At 46.2% G+C, this 16,245-nt stretch overlaps 1 protein-coding gene across 9 annotated transcripts in view; it reads right to left on the bottom strand.

Moving 5' to 3' along the window:
- Window positions 1–16,245, bottom strand: part of Cntrl (centriolin) — a 72,261-nt gene that overhangs the window by 18,971 nt on the left and 37,045 nt on the right. For 6 of the 9 annotated variants that reach the window (XM_039106230.2, XM_063283970.1, XM_039106233.2 and 3 more), the window contains exons 17-26: window positions 15,806–16,013; window positions 14,947–15,126; window positions 12,779–12,958; window positions 11,682–11,798; window positions 11,290–11,434; window positions 10,735–10,883; window positions 8,212–8,401; window positions 6,494–6,810; window positions 4,305–4,513; window positions 2,012–2,204 (exon numbers count right to left, since the gene is read on the bottom strand). In XM_039106230.2, coding sequence (XP_038962158.1) covers window positions 2,012–2,204; window positions 4,305–4,513; window positions 6,494–6,810; window positions 8,212–8,401; window positions 10,735–10,883; window positions 11,290–11,434; window positions 11,682–11,798; window positions 12,779–12,958; window positions 14,947–15,126; window positions 15,806–16,013 — 1,888 coding nt within the window. Of the gene's footprint in view, window positions 1–2,011; window positions 2,205–4,304; window positions 4,514–6,493; window positions 6,811–8,211; window positions 8,402–10,734; window positions 10,884–11,289; window positions 11,435–11,681; window positions 11,799–12,778; window positions 12,959–14,946; window positions 15,127–15,805; window positions 16,014–16,245 lie in introns of those variants that run through there. The other 3 variants (XM_039106229.2, XM_039106231.2, XM_039106235.2) reach the window with 3 other exon arrangements.

Here is a 16,245-nt window from a genome sequence, read left to right as displayed (position 1 = left end):
AAGATAAGATAAATCTTGATAAATAAAAATAGTGTAATAAAACAGAATACTATCTAGTCTTTAAAAAATCACAATGTCTCAGCATGCAGATGCTAGAATATGTTGGGTCAGAAAAATATCTTAAATGGTATAAGTGCTGTGAGAGGAACTATAGAAAACTACATTTGTGTCAACAAAGATGGAGTACTTATGAAAAAGTCATTTGAAGATGGAGACATCTACACTCCAAACTGTGATTATCAAACTCAGCCAACAAATGGTAGTAACTTTACCAACTTCTGTGCACAGATCTTCTTAGAGACACTGTAAGCTGAAAAGGACCCTCAGTTTGTCATGGGGATTTAGTCTTTAAACACACTCCTGTGCTAGATTGGGCAAAAAACACTTTCAAAAAATCAACTTGGTTTCCTGGTCTATCTAGAGCAAGAGGTTTAATAGATCTAAGATTTTAGTTTGCACTGATGTACAAACGCCCTCCAAAGGCAGAAGCGGCTGTGAGTAAATCTGTCTATTACTGTCCCACGGGTGACATCTCACTGGCAGGGTCCACACTTAGACATGTCACTGCATCTCTTCAGACAGCTGCTTTCTGCCGGCTCATTAGCAAAGCCTTGAGCAGGGTCCATCATCTACTCAGGGGAGTCCCTGGGAGGAGAGTCTCTCCACTGTGGCCACTTTGCCTCTGAGTGCCCACTGCCAAGGCCACTAATTAAAACAAATACAGGGGATATGTTTTCTCTAGGTCTACAACACCACGGGAGGAATTCCTGAATAGGAGCTATGCCTGCAAAGGCAGATGGACTTTTACAGCTCTCCTGGGTGAGCTTGAGACATTCCTTGCCCACCTCTGTGTGGTGACCAACACCCTGTTGACTAGCAGAGAAAGCCAATCCAACATCTTGAAAAACAGATTAAAAACCAAAACCAAAAACCGTTTGGGCTGTATTAACAGGAGGCTTCTGGATAGTACCTGAAGCCCGCAGCTGCAGTCTCTCTGCCTGGCTGCCCCTACTTCTCTACTTGAAAATGTCTTGGGTTATGACTTTTTTGTGTGTTGTTACTATAAAAGCTTTATGAAACTATTAGAACATAAAATGTCAGGCCATGGTTCCTTACATTTGTCTCCAGGATAAACAATCTTGTACCTCTTTGAGGTAAGAGCTGTGTTTCTGTAATAACAGTCATAATCCACAGAATTGGATAGGTGAAGCCAATCGCTCAGTCCCAACTACAGGTTTCTGTTAACTTAAATAGACCCAAGTTGAACAACAAAGTAAAAATAGTTCCTGAGGTACTTTGTGTGGCCAGGGCCTTCTTCTCTCTGGAACTGTCATTTAACTAAAGAACTCTAGAGAAGGCAGAGCTTCACTATGTGACTCTGGGTTGCACGTGTAAGCTGAGTTACCACCACTTCACAGGGCTGCCAGAGATGCTGAAGGAAATGGAGTTCATAAATGCTGAGGAAGTTGCCTTCCCTCTTTGGCTTTCTTCTGCACTGTGGCCTGGGAGTCCACAGAGGTAATGTACCAGCAAAGAACATCTCAGAACCTTTCTTTCTCTCAATTCCAACTTGGCTGTACCTAAATGAATAGAAATCTATAACCCAGGAATTGAAAATAGATCATTACTTTTGTTATCAACCTGATGCAGGAAGACTTGTGTGAGAATCTATTTGGTCATTTAAAAGACACAGATCGAAAGTCCAAAGTTAAAACAAACATAGAGTCACCTCCCCTCACCCCAACACACTCAGCCAGGCACGTAGGACATTCCAACAGCACAGTCTGGAATGTAAAGCATGCATTCAATCCACACTCAGCAGTCCACACATTCTTAGCTTGACTTTACAGACGAGGTGAGCAAACTCAGAGAACCTCGGTGACTGACTCCAGGGCCCACACTCGGAAGGCCAGCGGGCTCTCTGCCATCATTCCTTTCTCTACAGTTTTAGGAGAACAGCAGGAGGCTGCCTGTGTCCCACAGGAGCCCGGCCTGAGCACACTAGACACACCTTCTCCTTGGTGCATGCGAGCTCACTCTCCGCTTCTGCCAGGAGTCGGTCAGCTTCCCTGAGCTCCGAGCGACGTTTCAGGAGAGTTTTCTCTAGGCACTCAATTTCATCTACAATATCCTCGTGATGTTTGAGAGACTTTTCTATTTCTAGTTCAGTCATTAGATTCTCAACGTTTCCATCAATGAAGTCCCTAAAAATTACATAAATATCAAGAGATTTTAAACACAAACAATATGGACACTGATAGCCTATGAAGAATGTTCAAAATGTACTTTGTCTTTTTTGCTTTGTTTTGGAGGCAGAGTTTTGCTGTGTAGCCCTGGCTATCCTGGAACTCACTCTGTAGATCAGGTTGGCCTTGAACTCAGAGATCTGCCTGCCTGCCTTTGTTTCTCAAGTGCTGGGATTAGAAATATGTGCCACCAGCTAAGGAATTTAGGAACTTGTGAAGAGAGTAGCTACATGTTCAACATGCACTCTTCCTATAAACAGAGTATTCCTGGCAGTAAAAGCACACTATGTCACAAGGCTTGATGGACTTGGGTCAGCATCTGGCCAAGACAGCATTGCTACACTGTTTTCCTGAAGAACAGAGATAAAGGAAGTGACCACACAGTGATTGCCAGTCCCTTAGGCAGTTCTCAGGACCATCGCAGAGCATGCAACCCACACACTGCACTGCTCTGTGACTGACTTCTTATGTTGCAGTAAAACTGTCATAAAAGGTTTGGCAAAAAGTCATGACACAAAATTCAGTAACTCAAGGTTAACAAGACAAAATTATCTGAAAATGGCCTGCTTGGCAGAAAACCCGGAAATCAAACTTAGCACCTTGATGATTTCTTCTTTCTTTAAAGAAAGGCATGCCGATAATTTTGCCTTTTTCTCTGAACACTGTTACCCAATTTTGCTGAAATAAACATTTTATACTGTTACAGTGGGAGAAGTGAAGCCTATGCCCTGCCTGCTCTGTCCTCTTCCTAACGTGTACATCCACAGGAGAAGAAGCCTCATCACCCCCACCCGCAAACAGCAAGTTCCAGTGTCCTCAGTGTGGCTCTCCCTCTTAGCCATTTCAGTCACTCAGCTGTCCACTCCTTGACAGCAGTGACTGTGTCTCTCACTCCGCCTGCCCCACAGGCCTCCCTAGCACTGAGGCCCAGGCTGGTCTGCATTAAGTGAGAAAAGCTAGGGAGCTGCCATAGCTCAGGGACGAGCACAGAAGACAGCATTTCATGTACCGGAGCAGACAGCAGAGGCATGTGAACTAGCTGCCCCGTGTCGATGACTCTGGCTGGTCACAGCACTGCTCAGCAGGGCTCTATCAATGGTGGCTAACCCTGTACAAGATACCTGAGAAGAAAAGAACAGGCAAGGTAGGGATCCTTACCTTGATGTCTTTAAAAGACTTTATGTGTATGAATGCTTTGCTTGCATGTATGTATGTACACCACTGAGTGCCTGGTACCCCCAGGGTTCAGAAGAGAACGTAAGGATCTCCTGGAGCTGGAGTTATAGATGTTTGTGAGCCACTCTGTGGGTGCTGGGAATTGAACCTGCATCCTCTGTGAAAACAAGTGCTTTAACTTAAAGCCTGAGCCACTCTGCCGTCTGCCCACTGTCGTCACTTTTGTTTTGAAAGGCAGGACAGACAGGCAGGGCTTGGGGAAGGCGTGTGAAGGTGTGGGGGCAGAGCAAAGTGGTACACGGGGAGACCACAGGTCCAGGGCAAGAACTGTGTGAGGCTGAAGGGTAACAAAGACAGGCAACTGACACAGAGTCACAGTGTTCTCTTGACAGACTGGAGAGACAGATTCTAGACACGGTGGTGGCAAGTATAGAACCTTCTATGGTGGTCGAGGATCCCCTAATTAAAGGCCACAACATAGAAATAACAGAAAGGGGTCAGGTAGCTTTTTGTATGCAAAGTCAGAAGGACAAGGAAACCGAACAGATGTCTCTGAGATCGAGGGTTTGAAATTCCTGTCATCTGCTTTGTTATGGTGGCCGGGAAGGAAGACAAGTACAAAAAGGGCTGATCTGAATTATTAACCATGTGACCTTACATGTGCACTGTCCTAAATGGCATTTGCCATGTGGGCAGTATGTTACCTAGAATGAAGTTCTGTTTCTCAGTTCCACCTACATATGGCCACATTTATTACTTCCCAGTTACGATCTAGGCATTTCTAAAATGAGAGAATGTTTTACGAGGCAGCGCTGACTGAGAATGTCCTTCAGTGCTGACGCTACACCCTTTGAGTTATAAAATAGAGTGGTGAATGCTTACCTCCGTTGTTGATGCCTCTCAACGGTTCTGTGTAATTCCTCTACCTCGAGCTCTAACTCCTTCTTCTCTTGCACAAGGTCATCGATGTTGCGGTGTAGCTCTTCCACCTCTTTCTCAGGATGCTGCCTGGATGTTTTCAGCCACCGCTCTTCCTGGTGTTTTGATTTTAAGTGGTGTGTTATGTCTTCTAGTCTAGACACCTCATTCTCCTGAACACAGACAGTGAATGCATTACAGAGATGCCAGAGGTGTCTCTCCCACTTTGCTGTCCAAAGTTGAAACTAATTGGTTAAAGTGGTTATCCTGAAAAACAGTGGAAATTCTAAGTCTTCAGTATGGAAAGAGAAATTGAGTCAAGCCAACTTTCTCCTAAGGCACAGAGGAAACTGACAGACTCACATAACTCTTCCATCAGTTGACTGTGTTAGAAATTTACTACCCCTCTATGTCTCCAGAGTTCAGCATCTAGCAGAAGAGACAAACTTCTCCCTCCACTCTGCACGCAGGGGAACTGTTTAAACCGGTTCCCAGAAGAAGAGGTATTTTGCCTGCATTTTGAAAAAAAAAAAAAAAAAAAAGCCGGGGGTGGGGGTGGGGTGGGGACGGGACCCAGTCTCAAGAAACAAGAAGGTAAAGTGTGAGGAGGTCAGAAAGTACATGAGAGGCTGGTGAGTCATGCACTTCTGGAAAGGAAAAGCAATCTGACAGAGTAGCAGTAAATGCTTAACAGACAGAACTGTCACAAACTGAGTGTACCCCATAATGCCACAGAGAACCTGAGTGATTACTGCATGGGGGCCTATGGACCTAGTGCAACCTGCTAGCAGGGACTGTGGCCTGAACACATATCCTCTCCTCATTATTCCCTCAGTGGCTGAGGAGGGATGAGAACAAAGGCTCCAAAAGCTATGAGCAGAAAAGAGGAGCTGAAACGACCCGTTTACTGTGTTAGAACCAAAAAGTAAGAAAACAATCAGATTGGAATCTAGCCTCGGGAAAGAATAAAAGGTGCACGTAAGAAGTCACACAGTCGTCTAAAACATCTACAAATAAAGAAGTGTATACAGATATTAAATGCTGCTTAAAAATTATTTGCAAGGACTGAAGAGATAGCTGAGTAATACTATTCTGTGTGTAACGGATCCCTCCTTAATTGAAACATTCCATCCTGCAGGAAGCCCCTTAGGCGGAGGGAAAGAACTCAAATAGCTTCAGGGCAGCTTGGAAACTGACCAGATTCACTAGGCCCCACCCTACCAGAGTAAGCTGAGAGCTGCAAAGAGGCACTGAGGCAGACCAGCTACCCGGAAGAAGCAGAAACCAATGAGCTGCCTCTGAGAGGCTCAGCTCGAGGGAGTCAGTTTGGAAAAGCCAGTCTCAACCCGTTGAGCTGCCTGCCAGCTGTGCAGTGTGCTTCATGTTCCCACATTTTGTGAAATGTCGCCTGTGCTGGAGCTGGCCTTGCTGCTGAAGCTGTAAGTAGCCCCTCATCCATGTTCCTGTAAGCAGCCCCAGCAAAACTCACTGGTCACTAAGTTGGTCTGTGGTGTGTCTGCATTCTGGCCTGTTGTAGCCTCCTATCTGGGGTGAGCAGATGTGTTTGGTGTATCTCCTGGGAAACTGTCACACAAATGCTCTTTCAGAGGACTTAGGTTCTTTTCCCAGAACCCGCACCAGGCTTCTCACAACTGCCACTAACTCCAGCTCTGGGGGTTGTGACTCCCACTTCTGCCCAAGGGCACTGCATTCACATGCATACCCTCCCCAACACACATATACATGTAATTAAAACTAATAAAATCCTAAAATTGTAAAGTACCAGGTATTATTTCTAACATCAAATAGGAAAACAAACCCCAACTGTCCATATAAAAGTAATGAAATAGGGGCTGGGGATTTAGCTCAGTGGTAGAGCGCTTACCTAGGAAGCGCAAGGCCCTGGGTTCGGTCCCCAGCTCCGAAAAAAAGAACCAAAAAAAAAAAAAAAAAAAAAAGTAATGAAATAATTTATAATCATCAGTCAACCTAGAGATAATTCCTGCACGCTGTTTATACATATCTGCATATGTAGGTATACATGTACATGTGGAGCACACTCATATATGTACACTACAGGTTCTAGTATGTGATAGCTTTATATAAGCACTAATGTACAGTTCAACATGGAAAAAGTTGTAACCCCCGCTTACCAGGTCACGGTGCTCTGGGATGTTGCAATGCTGCACACCCATGGAGATGAGGGGAACAGCAAAGTTGGCAGGAGGAGGTCCATATATGATGGGGGCCCCAGCAGGAGGTGGGCCATAAACCACAGTGCCAGGGGTCAGAGGATGACTGCTGTGGGGCAAGGGAGGCGATGGCGCATACAGGGCCACTCCCTGGGGCACAGGAGAACCATCAGGAAGCACAGTATACATTATGTACCCAGGGGGAGGCACAAATGGGGGGTCCTCCTGGTCATCCAGTCCACTTTCTTCCTGGCTATCTCCTCCATTGTCTGCATCTTCTAAGACACAAGCAGGAAAGTAGGGAAACAGATTTAGGAAGAAACAACAGTACTTCAATCAAGATACCAGAGATGTAAAACAATGTAAAAATGTCAACTGTAAAAATGGTCAACTGTAGTTGTGAGAAGCAGATCGATATGCAAAGTGTTTTCAGCCGCCACATTCCACGTTTGGTTACCATTAATTATGAATGTGATCAGCCATCACTTGAATATGGCTTTACACATCAACAGAGATGTGTTATGAGATCACACAGAACTCAGAATTGATTACTGCTATGACACGTGCCACTCTCTGACTTGATGGCTTACTTCTTTTTTTTTTTTTTTCGGAGCTGGGGACCGAACCCAGGGCCTTGCGCTTCCTAGGCAAGCGCTCTACCACTGAGCTAAATCCCCAACCCCGGCTTACTTCTTTCTTATCTACTGAAGGCAGGAGTCATGTCTGCTAACCTGACAACAAAGCAAGCACACGGTAGGCGCTTTCCCAGTAAAGAGTCCCTGTTTGTTTGCTTTTGTGCTGCTAGGGGTTGGACTAACAATGAGATACATCCCTATCCCAGCAAATACTTCCTTAATTAACAAATTATTAAAATGTAGCATTACCATGTCATGTAGATCAACAATCTCACAGCAGCAAATCAAATGATGCTAGGATCACAGAGGTATGAAGAGCGTGGACGTATCCCAGCCTTACTCTTTGTACAGAGGTTGGATGACTAACCATGACAAAATAAATGGTACAATACCCCCTGATTCAGATGCACAAGCCAAGGCGCTGCTCAGTCGGAATGGAGGAAGCAGTGGAGAGCAGGACCGTGCAGTGAGCACAGTCTTACTAAACCACGAGGATGAACTGGTTTGGGATTACAGAAAAGTGGTTTAAAGCGTGAGGTGTAGGGGTGAGACTGTAACTGGTGGCAGAATGCTTACCTGGCATGTGCTAGGCCCTGTGTTCAACCTACAGCACTGAAAACAGACAAAGGCAAAGAGGCCCGAGGGACAGGGCAGGCCGCAGGTATCTTCAGATCGGCGGCTCCATCTTCCCAATGCTGTAACCCATTACACAGTCCCTCATGTTGTGCTAACCCCCAACTATAAAATTATTTTCATTGCTACTTCACATCTGTGATTTTGCTACTGTTACAAATTGTAAAGATCTGATATGTGACCCCTGTGAAAAGGCCACTTGACTCTGAAGTAGTTGTGACCAGAGGTTGAGAAATGTGGCTTTAGATAGCGAGCCTAAGGGAAGATAGGTTACTAGTCAGCAACACAGGATCACACAGGATATCAGCATAGGGAAAGACTTTGGAAGGAATGAGGCTGTGGATTTCAAGGAACAATAAAAGGTTACTAACTAGGTAAGAGAGATGCAGCTCTCCTTGTGTGATGGCCTACCTCTCTTTGAAAATGACTTATGCGGTGTGCTTCTGATGGGTGAGTAGACCCAGTATCCCGAAGCAGGCAGAGGTCCACTGCTGCCCTTCTCTTCTTGCTGTCCAGCCTGTTGTGATCTAAGAGGAGTAGAGGCTGTACACTTTAGACCCAAACCGGAGTCCTTGGTAGCCTGAGAACTATGGCTGGAAACCTGAAGAGACAGGAGAGTAGAACTGCCTATTATCTCGGAAAGGCTGACCTTTAGATACCTCAAAGACAACGGGAGACACATGACATCTAAGAAAGAATCTGTTATTTCCTTAACACAACTCTCATTTTTGACAGATAGAAATAGAAGTGATTACAGGTATGAAATGCAGTCCATACACATGGCTCAGCATATTAACCTAACAGTGTGAGGAAGGCTGAGCAGGGAGGGCTATGGACTATGGAAGCAGTCGCTGGAGTCCTGTCAGACTGCTGTGTGAGAAGAGACGGGCTCTCCTCAAGAAGTTATGTGATAACTTCCATCTCCCACCCTGTGGTTTTGGCCATTCTCTGGGAACACAGGTCCTCGTGATACTGAGGTGGTAAAGGCGTGTCATCTGATTGTCTGAGTTTATTTTATGCCACAATTTTGCATGAGAGAGAAATAAACTCTCCCTAAGTCATCAGACCTCCGAGCGTCCTGCTCTCCTCACAGCTGCACTTGGCACTGCTAGCGGCTTCTCTTCTGCCTTGTCCTCCAGGGCCAGCAGCTGCGGCAGAGGACACCACACCTTCTAGGGATCCAGAGAGCAGTGCTCTGCTGCCTGGGTGTGTGCTACCTCTACCCTCCTGCCTTCCAGTCTCTAGGGCTCGTCTCTAGGTGCACACTCAGCACAGGCGGTCAGGGGCTTCTCTTCCTGTTTTTGACCTCCAGCCTTGGTTACAGGGTTGGCTCCTTCCCGTTTCTGGGAGGATTCTGCTCATAGGTTCTGGCTGAGACTACGTCAGAGCCCCGAGACCCTAGTGTAGTGTTTAAGCTGCATCTCTTGCTGTTGCCCTACGGCTGATTCTCAGAGTGTCACTAAGGCCCCCCTGCTTTGGATAAGTCCTGCTTGGATCCATTCCTCTCTTCCAAGCTCAGGAAGCAAGCTCATCCCTTAATAGTATGTCTTCTTTCCAGCTCCCCTCTTCTAGCTCTGCTCTCTTCTATTTTTCATGTGAGGGATTCAAATGGTGCACAGAAAACTCATCTTGCTGTAACTCTATCTCCCATGCTCAGCTAGAATTCTCTTCTGGACTCCTATTCTATTAACTGTAATCTCATTTCCCGTGACATAGATGATGGCCCCTTATAAAGGATGGCCCTGTGGGTTTAAGCAGCAAGTGCTCTTAACCCCTGAGCACTGTTAAGAGACTTATTTATATGTGAGTATACTATCTTCAGACACAGCAGAAGAGAGCATCGGATCTCTTTACAGATGGTTGTGAGCCACCATGTAGTTGCCAGGAATTGAACTCAGGACCTCTGGAAGAGCAGTCAGTGCTCTTAACCACTGAGCATCTCTCCAGTTCTGAGACTGTGGGTTTAAATGGGAATGCCCCTCTAGGCTCCTGTATTTGAACACATGGTGCCTAGTCAGTGGTGCTGTTTGGGGAGGTGCGGCCTTGCTGGAGGCAGGCCTGGGTGCTGAGAAGCCTTTTGCCATTCCCAGTGCACTCTCTGAATCTGTGGTTCAAGATGTGCACTTTCACCTTTCTGTTCCTGCTGCCATGTCTCGCAACCATGACGGACTCTTATCCTTTGAAGCAGAGCCTAAGTAAGCGCTTCTTCTCTGCGCAATGCTGGTCATGCTTTGTCACAGTGGCAGAAAGTACCTAAGCCTTCCAGCCCCAGTCTAGCGTTCAGCTTGTGTCCCAGCCCTCCCGACAATCTGTCTAAGCGGGAGGTTCCTTGCTAGAGCCATAGCAACCTTCCTCAATACAGAAGCTGTTCCTCCCTCCACTACCCCTGCTGGAAGCTGCTCCCTCTCACCTCCCAGCCTCCTCTATCTAGCTTTCCTTCCTGAACTTGCTCATGAGAAGAATCCTTGAAACAGACCTCTCTGCCCCTTGAGCACGGGGCAAACCTGCTGTCAGTCACGTGTGGCTGCTCTGTCATTACACTCACCTGGCCCGCCCGTGAGTTCGGAGTGCAGGGTTGCACTCTAATACAGGACTGGCCTAGACTGGTGAACGCCCGAGGCTTGTTTTAAGCAGATGAAACCTGGTACCCGCTCTTCTGTCCACACCTCTGCACGCCTCTACAGTCATTTTCAGTCAGCTCTTTGGGTTTAAGTCACTCTAACCTTTATCTATTTCATGACACTGGCCGTAGGAAGGCCACACTATTTTCTGTGGGATAGCTCTATTTTTACACGAATGATACAAGCACTGAAGAGCCTAAGCACATGTCTCAGCAGAGAAGGGTTTCCAGCACCTGCTCGCAAATGTGGGGAGGAAAAGAAAGTCGCTCTCAAGAAAACTCAGTACAAACTTCTAGCAACAAAGAAATCCTACTTTTGACGATGGTGGTGGTGGCATGAAATACCAACAGCCTTGTCTTTGGACAGGATCTGCCATGCTGCTGATGTACTCATTCTGAGCAGAAACTGCGTGCCGGAGCTCAGCGATTTCCTCTACAACATTCTCAATGCCTCCTTTTTTACCTGTAAAGGAAAGCCACTATATGATGCTGCCATGCAGTCACAGACGTCTCTCCTCTCCCACACAGAAGAGAGACCCCACGAGAGCCACCGGATCTACCAGGTCTCCAAAGCTGACTTTCAGCCTGCTCGTTGGCAATTATTTTTGTTGAACACCAAGAGGACATCCTTCTGTCCACCGATTATAAAGTAATTTGCAGAAAGCTAACAGATGTATAAACACTTTGTCTTGCTAAAATCAAATCCCCTAATACCATACTCTAAAATGCTGTTTAAATTCTCTAACTTATCAGGAAAGCCCGGGCTTTCTAGATCAGGCATGGGATGGACTTCCTTCAGCTAAGTGCTTTTCTCTAAAGGCAGTAGGCAATTACAGAACCACCCGAGTCACAGCCCAACAGTACTTTACCTGTCCCTGTGAGGTTTAATACATCCCGGAGTCTTGTGATCTCAGCCCTTTGCTTCGCCATGGCCTCCTTCAGCGCCTCAATCTCTAATAGCTGTAAGTTTGCTCCTTTAGAGCCTACGTGTGCATTCTCCATCTCATCTCGGAACTATTAAAAAACCATACACACAGAGTTGCCAATGAGCACACTCAGGTGCATTTACCTACGTAAGTAGGAAGCCTACTTCTTTTTAACCAGCGAGGAGAGCACCTCACCCCTTTCATTTTTATAGCACTGTGCAGGTGAGGCTAAGGTGCTGCCAGCAAAGTGTGCTTCAGTGCTTTGAGCAAAGCCCTGCAGTGCTCAGTCTGAGCAACTAGAGGAGCCAGGAGTGCCTCTGGGTACCAGCACTGACCTGGCCCTCTCTCTCCCTGAGAAGGTGCTGTAGGAGCTCGATCTCTGCCTCGGCTCTGCTCAGGTCCTTGGCTGCTTGCATGGCCTCTCTGCTGGACCGCTCTGCCTCCTGCAGCTCCTATGGACAGATTGTGAGAAGGACACTGCTGTCACAAACGCTCATCTCCAGTCCCTCTTCCTCTCAGTGATCCCCTGCTCCCATCCTATAACGAGCCTGGCTTATTCCTGCACATGTGGTGTGAAGCCTGACCCACCCTAAGGCTGTCTTTCTGGGTTCTCAGTCATTGTTTCTTCCTCCTATAATCTATTATCTCAAGATCATTAAAATCTGTGTCCTGTTGAGCATCACTGCCATTACTACACCAGAGCACTAACAGCTTGTAAGGTAAGTTTTCAAATACATGTACAAAAGAAACATCTTAAGACTCAAGATGAGCAAGGTGATGCAGACCCTTAGTCCCAGAACTTGAGAGGCAGAGGCTAGTGGATCCCTGTCAGTTGCAGGCCAGCCTGGTCTACATAGCTAGTTCCAGGATAGCCAGAGCTACACAGAGAGACCCTATCTCAAAAAAAAAAAAAAAAAAAAAAAAAAAAAGACAAGCAAACAGAAGCAGCAGAAGAGGAAAAGGAGGAGGAGAGGAAAACAGGATTTGAGGCTCAGAGACTGAATGGAGAGCCTTCTAATCTGGAATCCAAGCATGTATTTGGCAGTAACCTCTCCAAGGAAACTGCCATCCTTTAATACTCATTTGATGCTCCAAATAAATTCTTGGAGGTTGTGATGGAATATAACCACCGGGTCCTAAGAAAAGCAGACAGAATTGGCAAAGGTGGTATGCCCCTTTAATCCCAGCCTTCAGAAGGCAGAGGCAGGCAAATCTTTGTGAGTTCTAGGCTAGCCTGGTCTACAGAGTGAGTATCAGGACAGCCAGGGCTACACAGAGAAGCGCTGTCTTGAAAAACAAAAGAAAACAAAGCAAACAAACAGGAAAGAGAAAAGCAGACAGTGTCAGAAGTTTGCACCAAGGATCGATACTGTGTGCTGCTCTGTTGTGAGACAGTGCTGCCGAGCACATCCTGACAACCCTCTGCACTGACCTCTGCTCGCTCCTGATTAATCCTCATGACAGTTCCGTGCAGGGACTTGAGCTGCTCTTTGGCAATGGTGAGCTCGGCTGCAGCTAGTTTATCAGAAGCAGCCACAGCCTTCTTCAGACTTTTCAGCTCTGTATCTAAACCAAGGAACTGCTCCTGAGACCTGGCATCTTCCCGCCTCTTCTAAAATAAAAGAACCATAAGCGAAATAAAAGAATCATTTAAAGCAGTAAATTAAGGTGTCCGCTCCAAGAGAGCCAGGGTCTGTTCCCTGCTACAGGCACATGTGTAGAATAGTATCTGATGCATACATACTAGTGCTTCCTAAATATCACTCAGTATTATCTCCACCAGAGATGAAAGGTTTGTGTGTATGTGAGTGCACCTGAGTGTGTGTACACACATGTGCAGATGTAGAGGCAGGAGAGGGCATCATATGTCCTTCCCAATCATTTCCCACTGAGTTCTTTGAGACAGAATCTTCCTTGGGGCGTGTGTTTTCTCAGCTAGGCTGGAGTCAGCAAGTCCTAGCATCCACTCGTGTCAGCATCCCTCCCAGCTCAGACTGCAGGTGCATGCACGATGCCGGTTTATTGTGTGGGTTGCTAGATTTGGGACACTGGTCTTCATGACTGTCAGCACTGCTCCTAACAGCTAAGTCATCTCTCCAGCTCCCCACAAATGTAAACCCTTTTAAATAATGTTTTTCTTAGTTACGAATGTTGGGCTAGGAAGATGGCTCAGAGGTTAAGAGCACTGACACTGTGCCAAGGACTCAGGTTGGAATTCCAGAACCCACATGGGAGCTTACAAGTTCATGTAACTCAAGTTCCTGAATCCAACACCCTCTCCCAGACTTGGCGGGTACCAGAACATATGTGATACATAGCATAGACACAAACAAAACACCCCTACACATAAAAGTGAATAAACAAGTAAATAAAACTTAAGCAAACAACCTCCCAAAACCAAACCTTACTTCTTAGTTGCATACCAGATGGGCAAGTCTTCAAATAACAGTATCTGGTCCTGGGTGTGTGACAGGGAAGACCTTGACATTTTCCAGGGCATCGAAATCGACAAATCATGCAGGGTCTTAGGCTTAAGAAGTTTGGTCTTTAATAGTGAAGGCTGGGAGACAAGGAGGGTCTGACTCCAACTATTCTCTCATTTTACAGGGCAGACTGATTGCTCTGTGCAGTAGGGTCATATGTAGAATTGGGAAATCGGCTAGGTAGGCACAGCAGTTGTCCAGGAGGATGATGGGTAGACAAGGGTAGTGGAAGTCAACAAGACTTGGTGACTAAAGGTTCTTATAGGGTAGATCACTTGCTGAGAGGAGAAGAGAGGGAGGGTAGATGAGGGGAAGGCGGCTTTCCTCACAGTGAGATGGGGCGAGCTTACTGGTACAGACTGATGCCATGTGAAATGTGACAGTGAGACTGTAGTGACATCACTGTGCTGGAGTGGTGCTCTACCTCTCCTAGGGCATGCAGACTCCAAGAATGTATGGATCTAAGTTCAGTCAGGGAAGTGAGACAGGAGAAAGACAGGGAACTTGAAGCTACTTACTTAGAGGTTAAAAAAAGACTCAGTAATTGGTTGTGGATTTTGGGCTGGACAAGAAGGAAAGCAGAAACTGGAAAGCCAGAGGCCGATGAACCAGAGGCTTAAGGAGGCTGGAAAAGCGCTCACATGTGGGGGCTAGGAAGACAGGCTGGGATTAGAACAAGATGCTGCAAGCTGTGGTTTAAGAGGTGTGGAGTGAGGGAGATTTCTGAATGACTCAGGAGATGACACTGGGTGGGTGGAGAGAGATGGAGAAAATGCCACCGGAGAGGCCAAGGTAGTATCAGAAGGGAGATGAAGAGTGTATCTGCAATCCCCATGGATGTACCCACGTGGGCAGTGTTCCGACGGTGGTAAGCCGTCCTGTTATCTTTCGGTAACTATCACCTAAGTGACCCTAAGGCTGGGCCTCCCATTTCCCAGTCTCTTGTTTTCCTCTGTCCTGACAGCCTCTGGCCCACTACTGAATAACAAGTACCTGGCTGTGAGGTCCTGCTCAGCACTGTGCGGGCAACACAGACAGCTAAGTGTGGGTTCCACCCCTGACCCTGTCACCAGGAAGGACCTGGAAAACAGGTCCCTTACTTTTCTAGGCTCCTCACCTTTTTCTCTAACTCCTGGAGTTGGGCCAGAATTCTTTCCTTCTCTTCATCTGCTTCCTGAAGCTGGAGGTCTGTAAGGCCTTGGATTTTTTCCATACTTTTTAGGTTCTCTTGCAAATAGTGAATTTCGTTTTCTAATTGCTGGATTCTTGCATTATGTTGTCTTTTATCAAACTTAATCTGTGAAGAAATACAATTAAGAACTTTTTCCTTTTTTTGAGACAGGCTCTTGGTATACAGCACAAGCTGGCTTTAAAGTTGTGATGCTCCCACCTGTATGCCCTGAGTGCTGGGATTGTAGACGTGTGTGTGTGTGTGTGTGTGTGTGTGTGTGTTATGTATATATTATGTGTATATATACACACACACATAAACACACATGTAAGCACATACTATAAACAAACACACATATTTATACATACACATGCATACATACATATGTACATATCTATATGTTTAAGCAAACTAAGAATGCCATGAAGCTATCGTTTCCTTACGAGGGAATATAACAAAGTTTTGTACTAAATAGTGACCAAAGATGCTTTTATCTTATTCTCTGGGATTTGAATGCTTGTCTCAATGTGAACATCAGCAGGTTAAAAACAAACAGACTCTGGTCTAATGCTATACTTTGGCAAATGTGGTATTAGCTTCCTGTCCATTATAAGATGTCGCTCACTCGCACTGCAACAAGGAAACCACTGTTACAAACAGGCCCGGCTTTGACATCAGCAGCCATATTCAGCAATGGACTTTAGCACGGCAGTGAGACACGCTGTGAGTGATGTGGGTGAGCGTGGTGTACATGCTTCGGGCATTTGCTGACGGCCGCCCTCTGGCTGTCTCCGCCCTTTCTTACTCTGGCTTCAAGTGCTCTTTCACAGGCCTGCTTGAACTCCTCTTGACCATTTGCCAGTTTCTCTTGCTGGAGAGCCATTTCTTCATGGAGTTTCCTCTCTCTAACCTGGGCTTCCTCTTTTTCCCACTGGGATCGTGCAAGGATTTCACTGAACTGTTTCTGTAGATCAGCAAGACTTTTCCCTAAGACATCTGAAGGACTATGGATTCTAAGGAGAAAAAACAAGAAGGTATAAATTTGACACAAACGTGTTCATGCTAACATCAGGGGGAGAAAGCACTGTATAAACTATCAGTGTATCAGTGTAAACCATTATATCAAACCCCTGCTGCCATTCTGAAGACACAGACTAACAATAAATGTCCATGAACCTGACTGTCCTGTTGTATACTGGTTCTCTGCCCAAAGTGCACAATATGGCTGTTCTCTCTGATCAAATA

This window comes from Rattus norvegicus, chromosome 3, assembly GCF_036323735.1.
Source record: "Rattus norvegicus strain BN/NHsdMcwi chromosome 3, GRCr8, whole genome shotgun sequence".
In the NCBI taxonomy this organism is placed as follows: domain Eukaryota; kingdom Metazoa; phylum Chordata; class Mammalia; order Rodentia; family Muridae; genus Rattus; species Rattus norvegicus.
The sequence above is the reverse complement of the archived record's forward strand: the minus strand, read 5'-3'. Positions and strand labels throughout refer to the sequence as shown.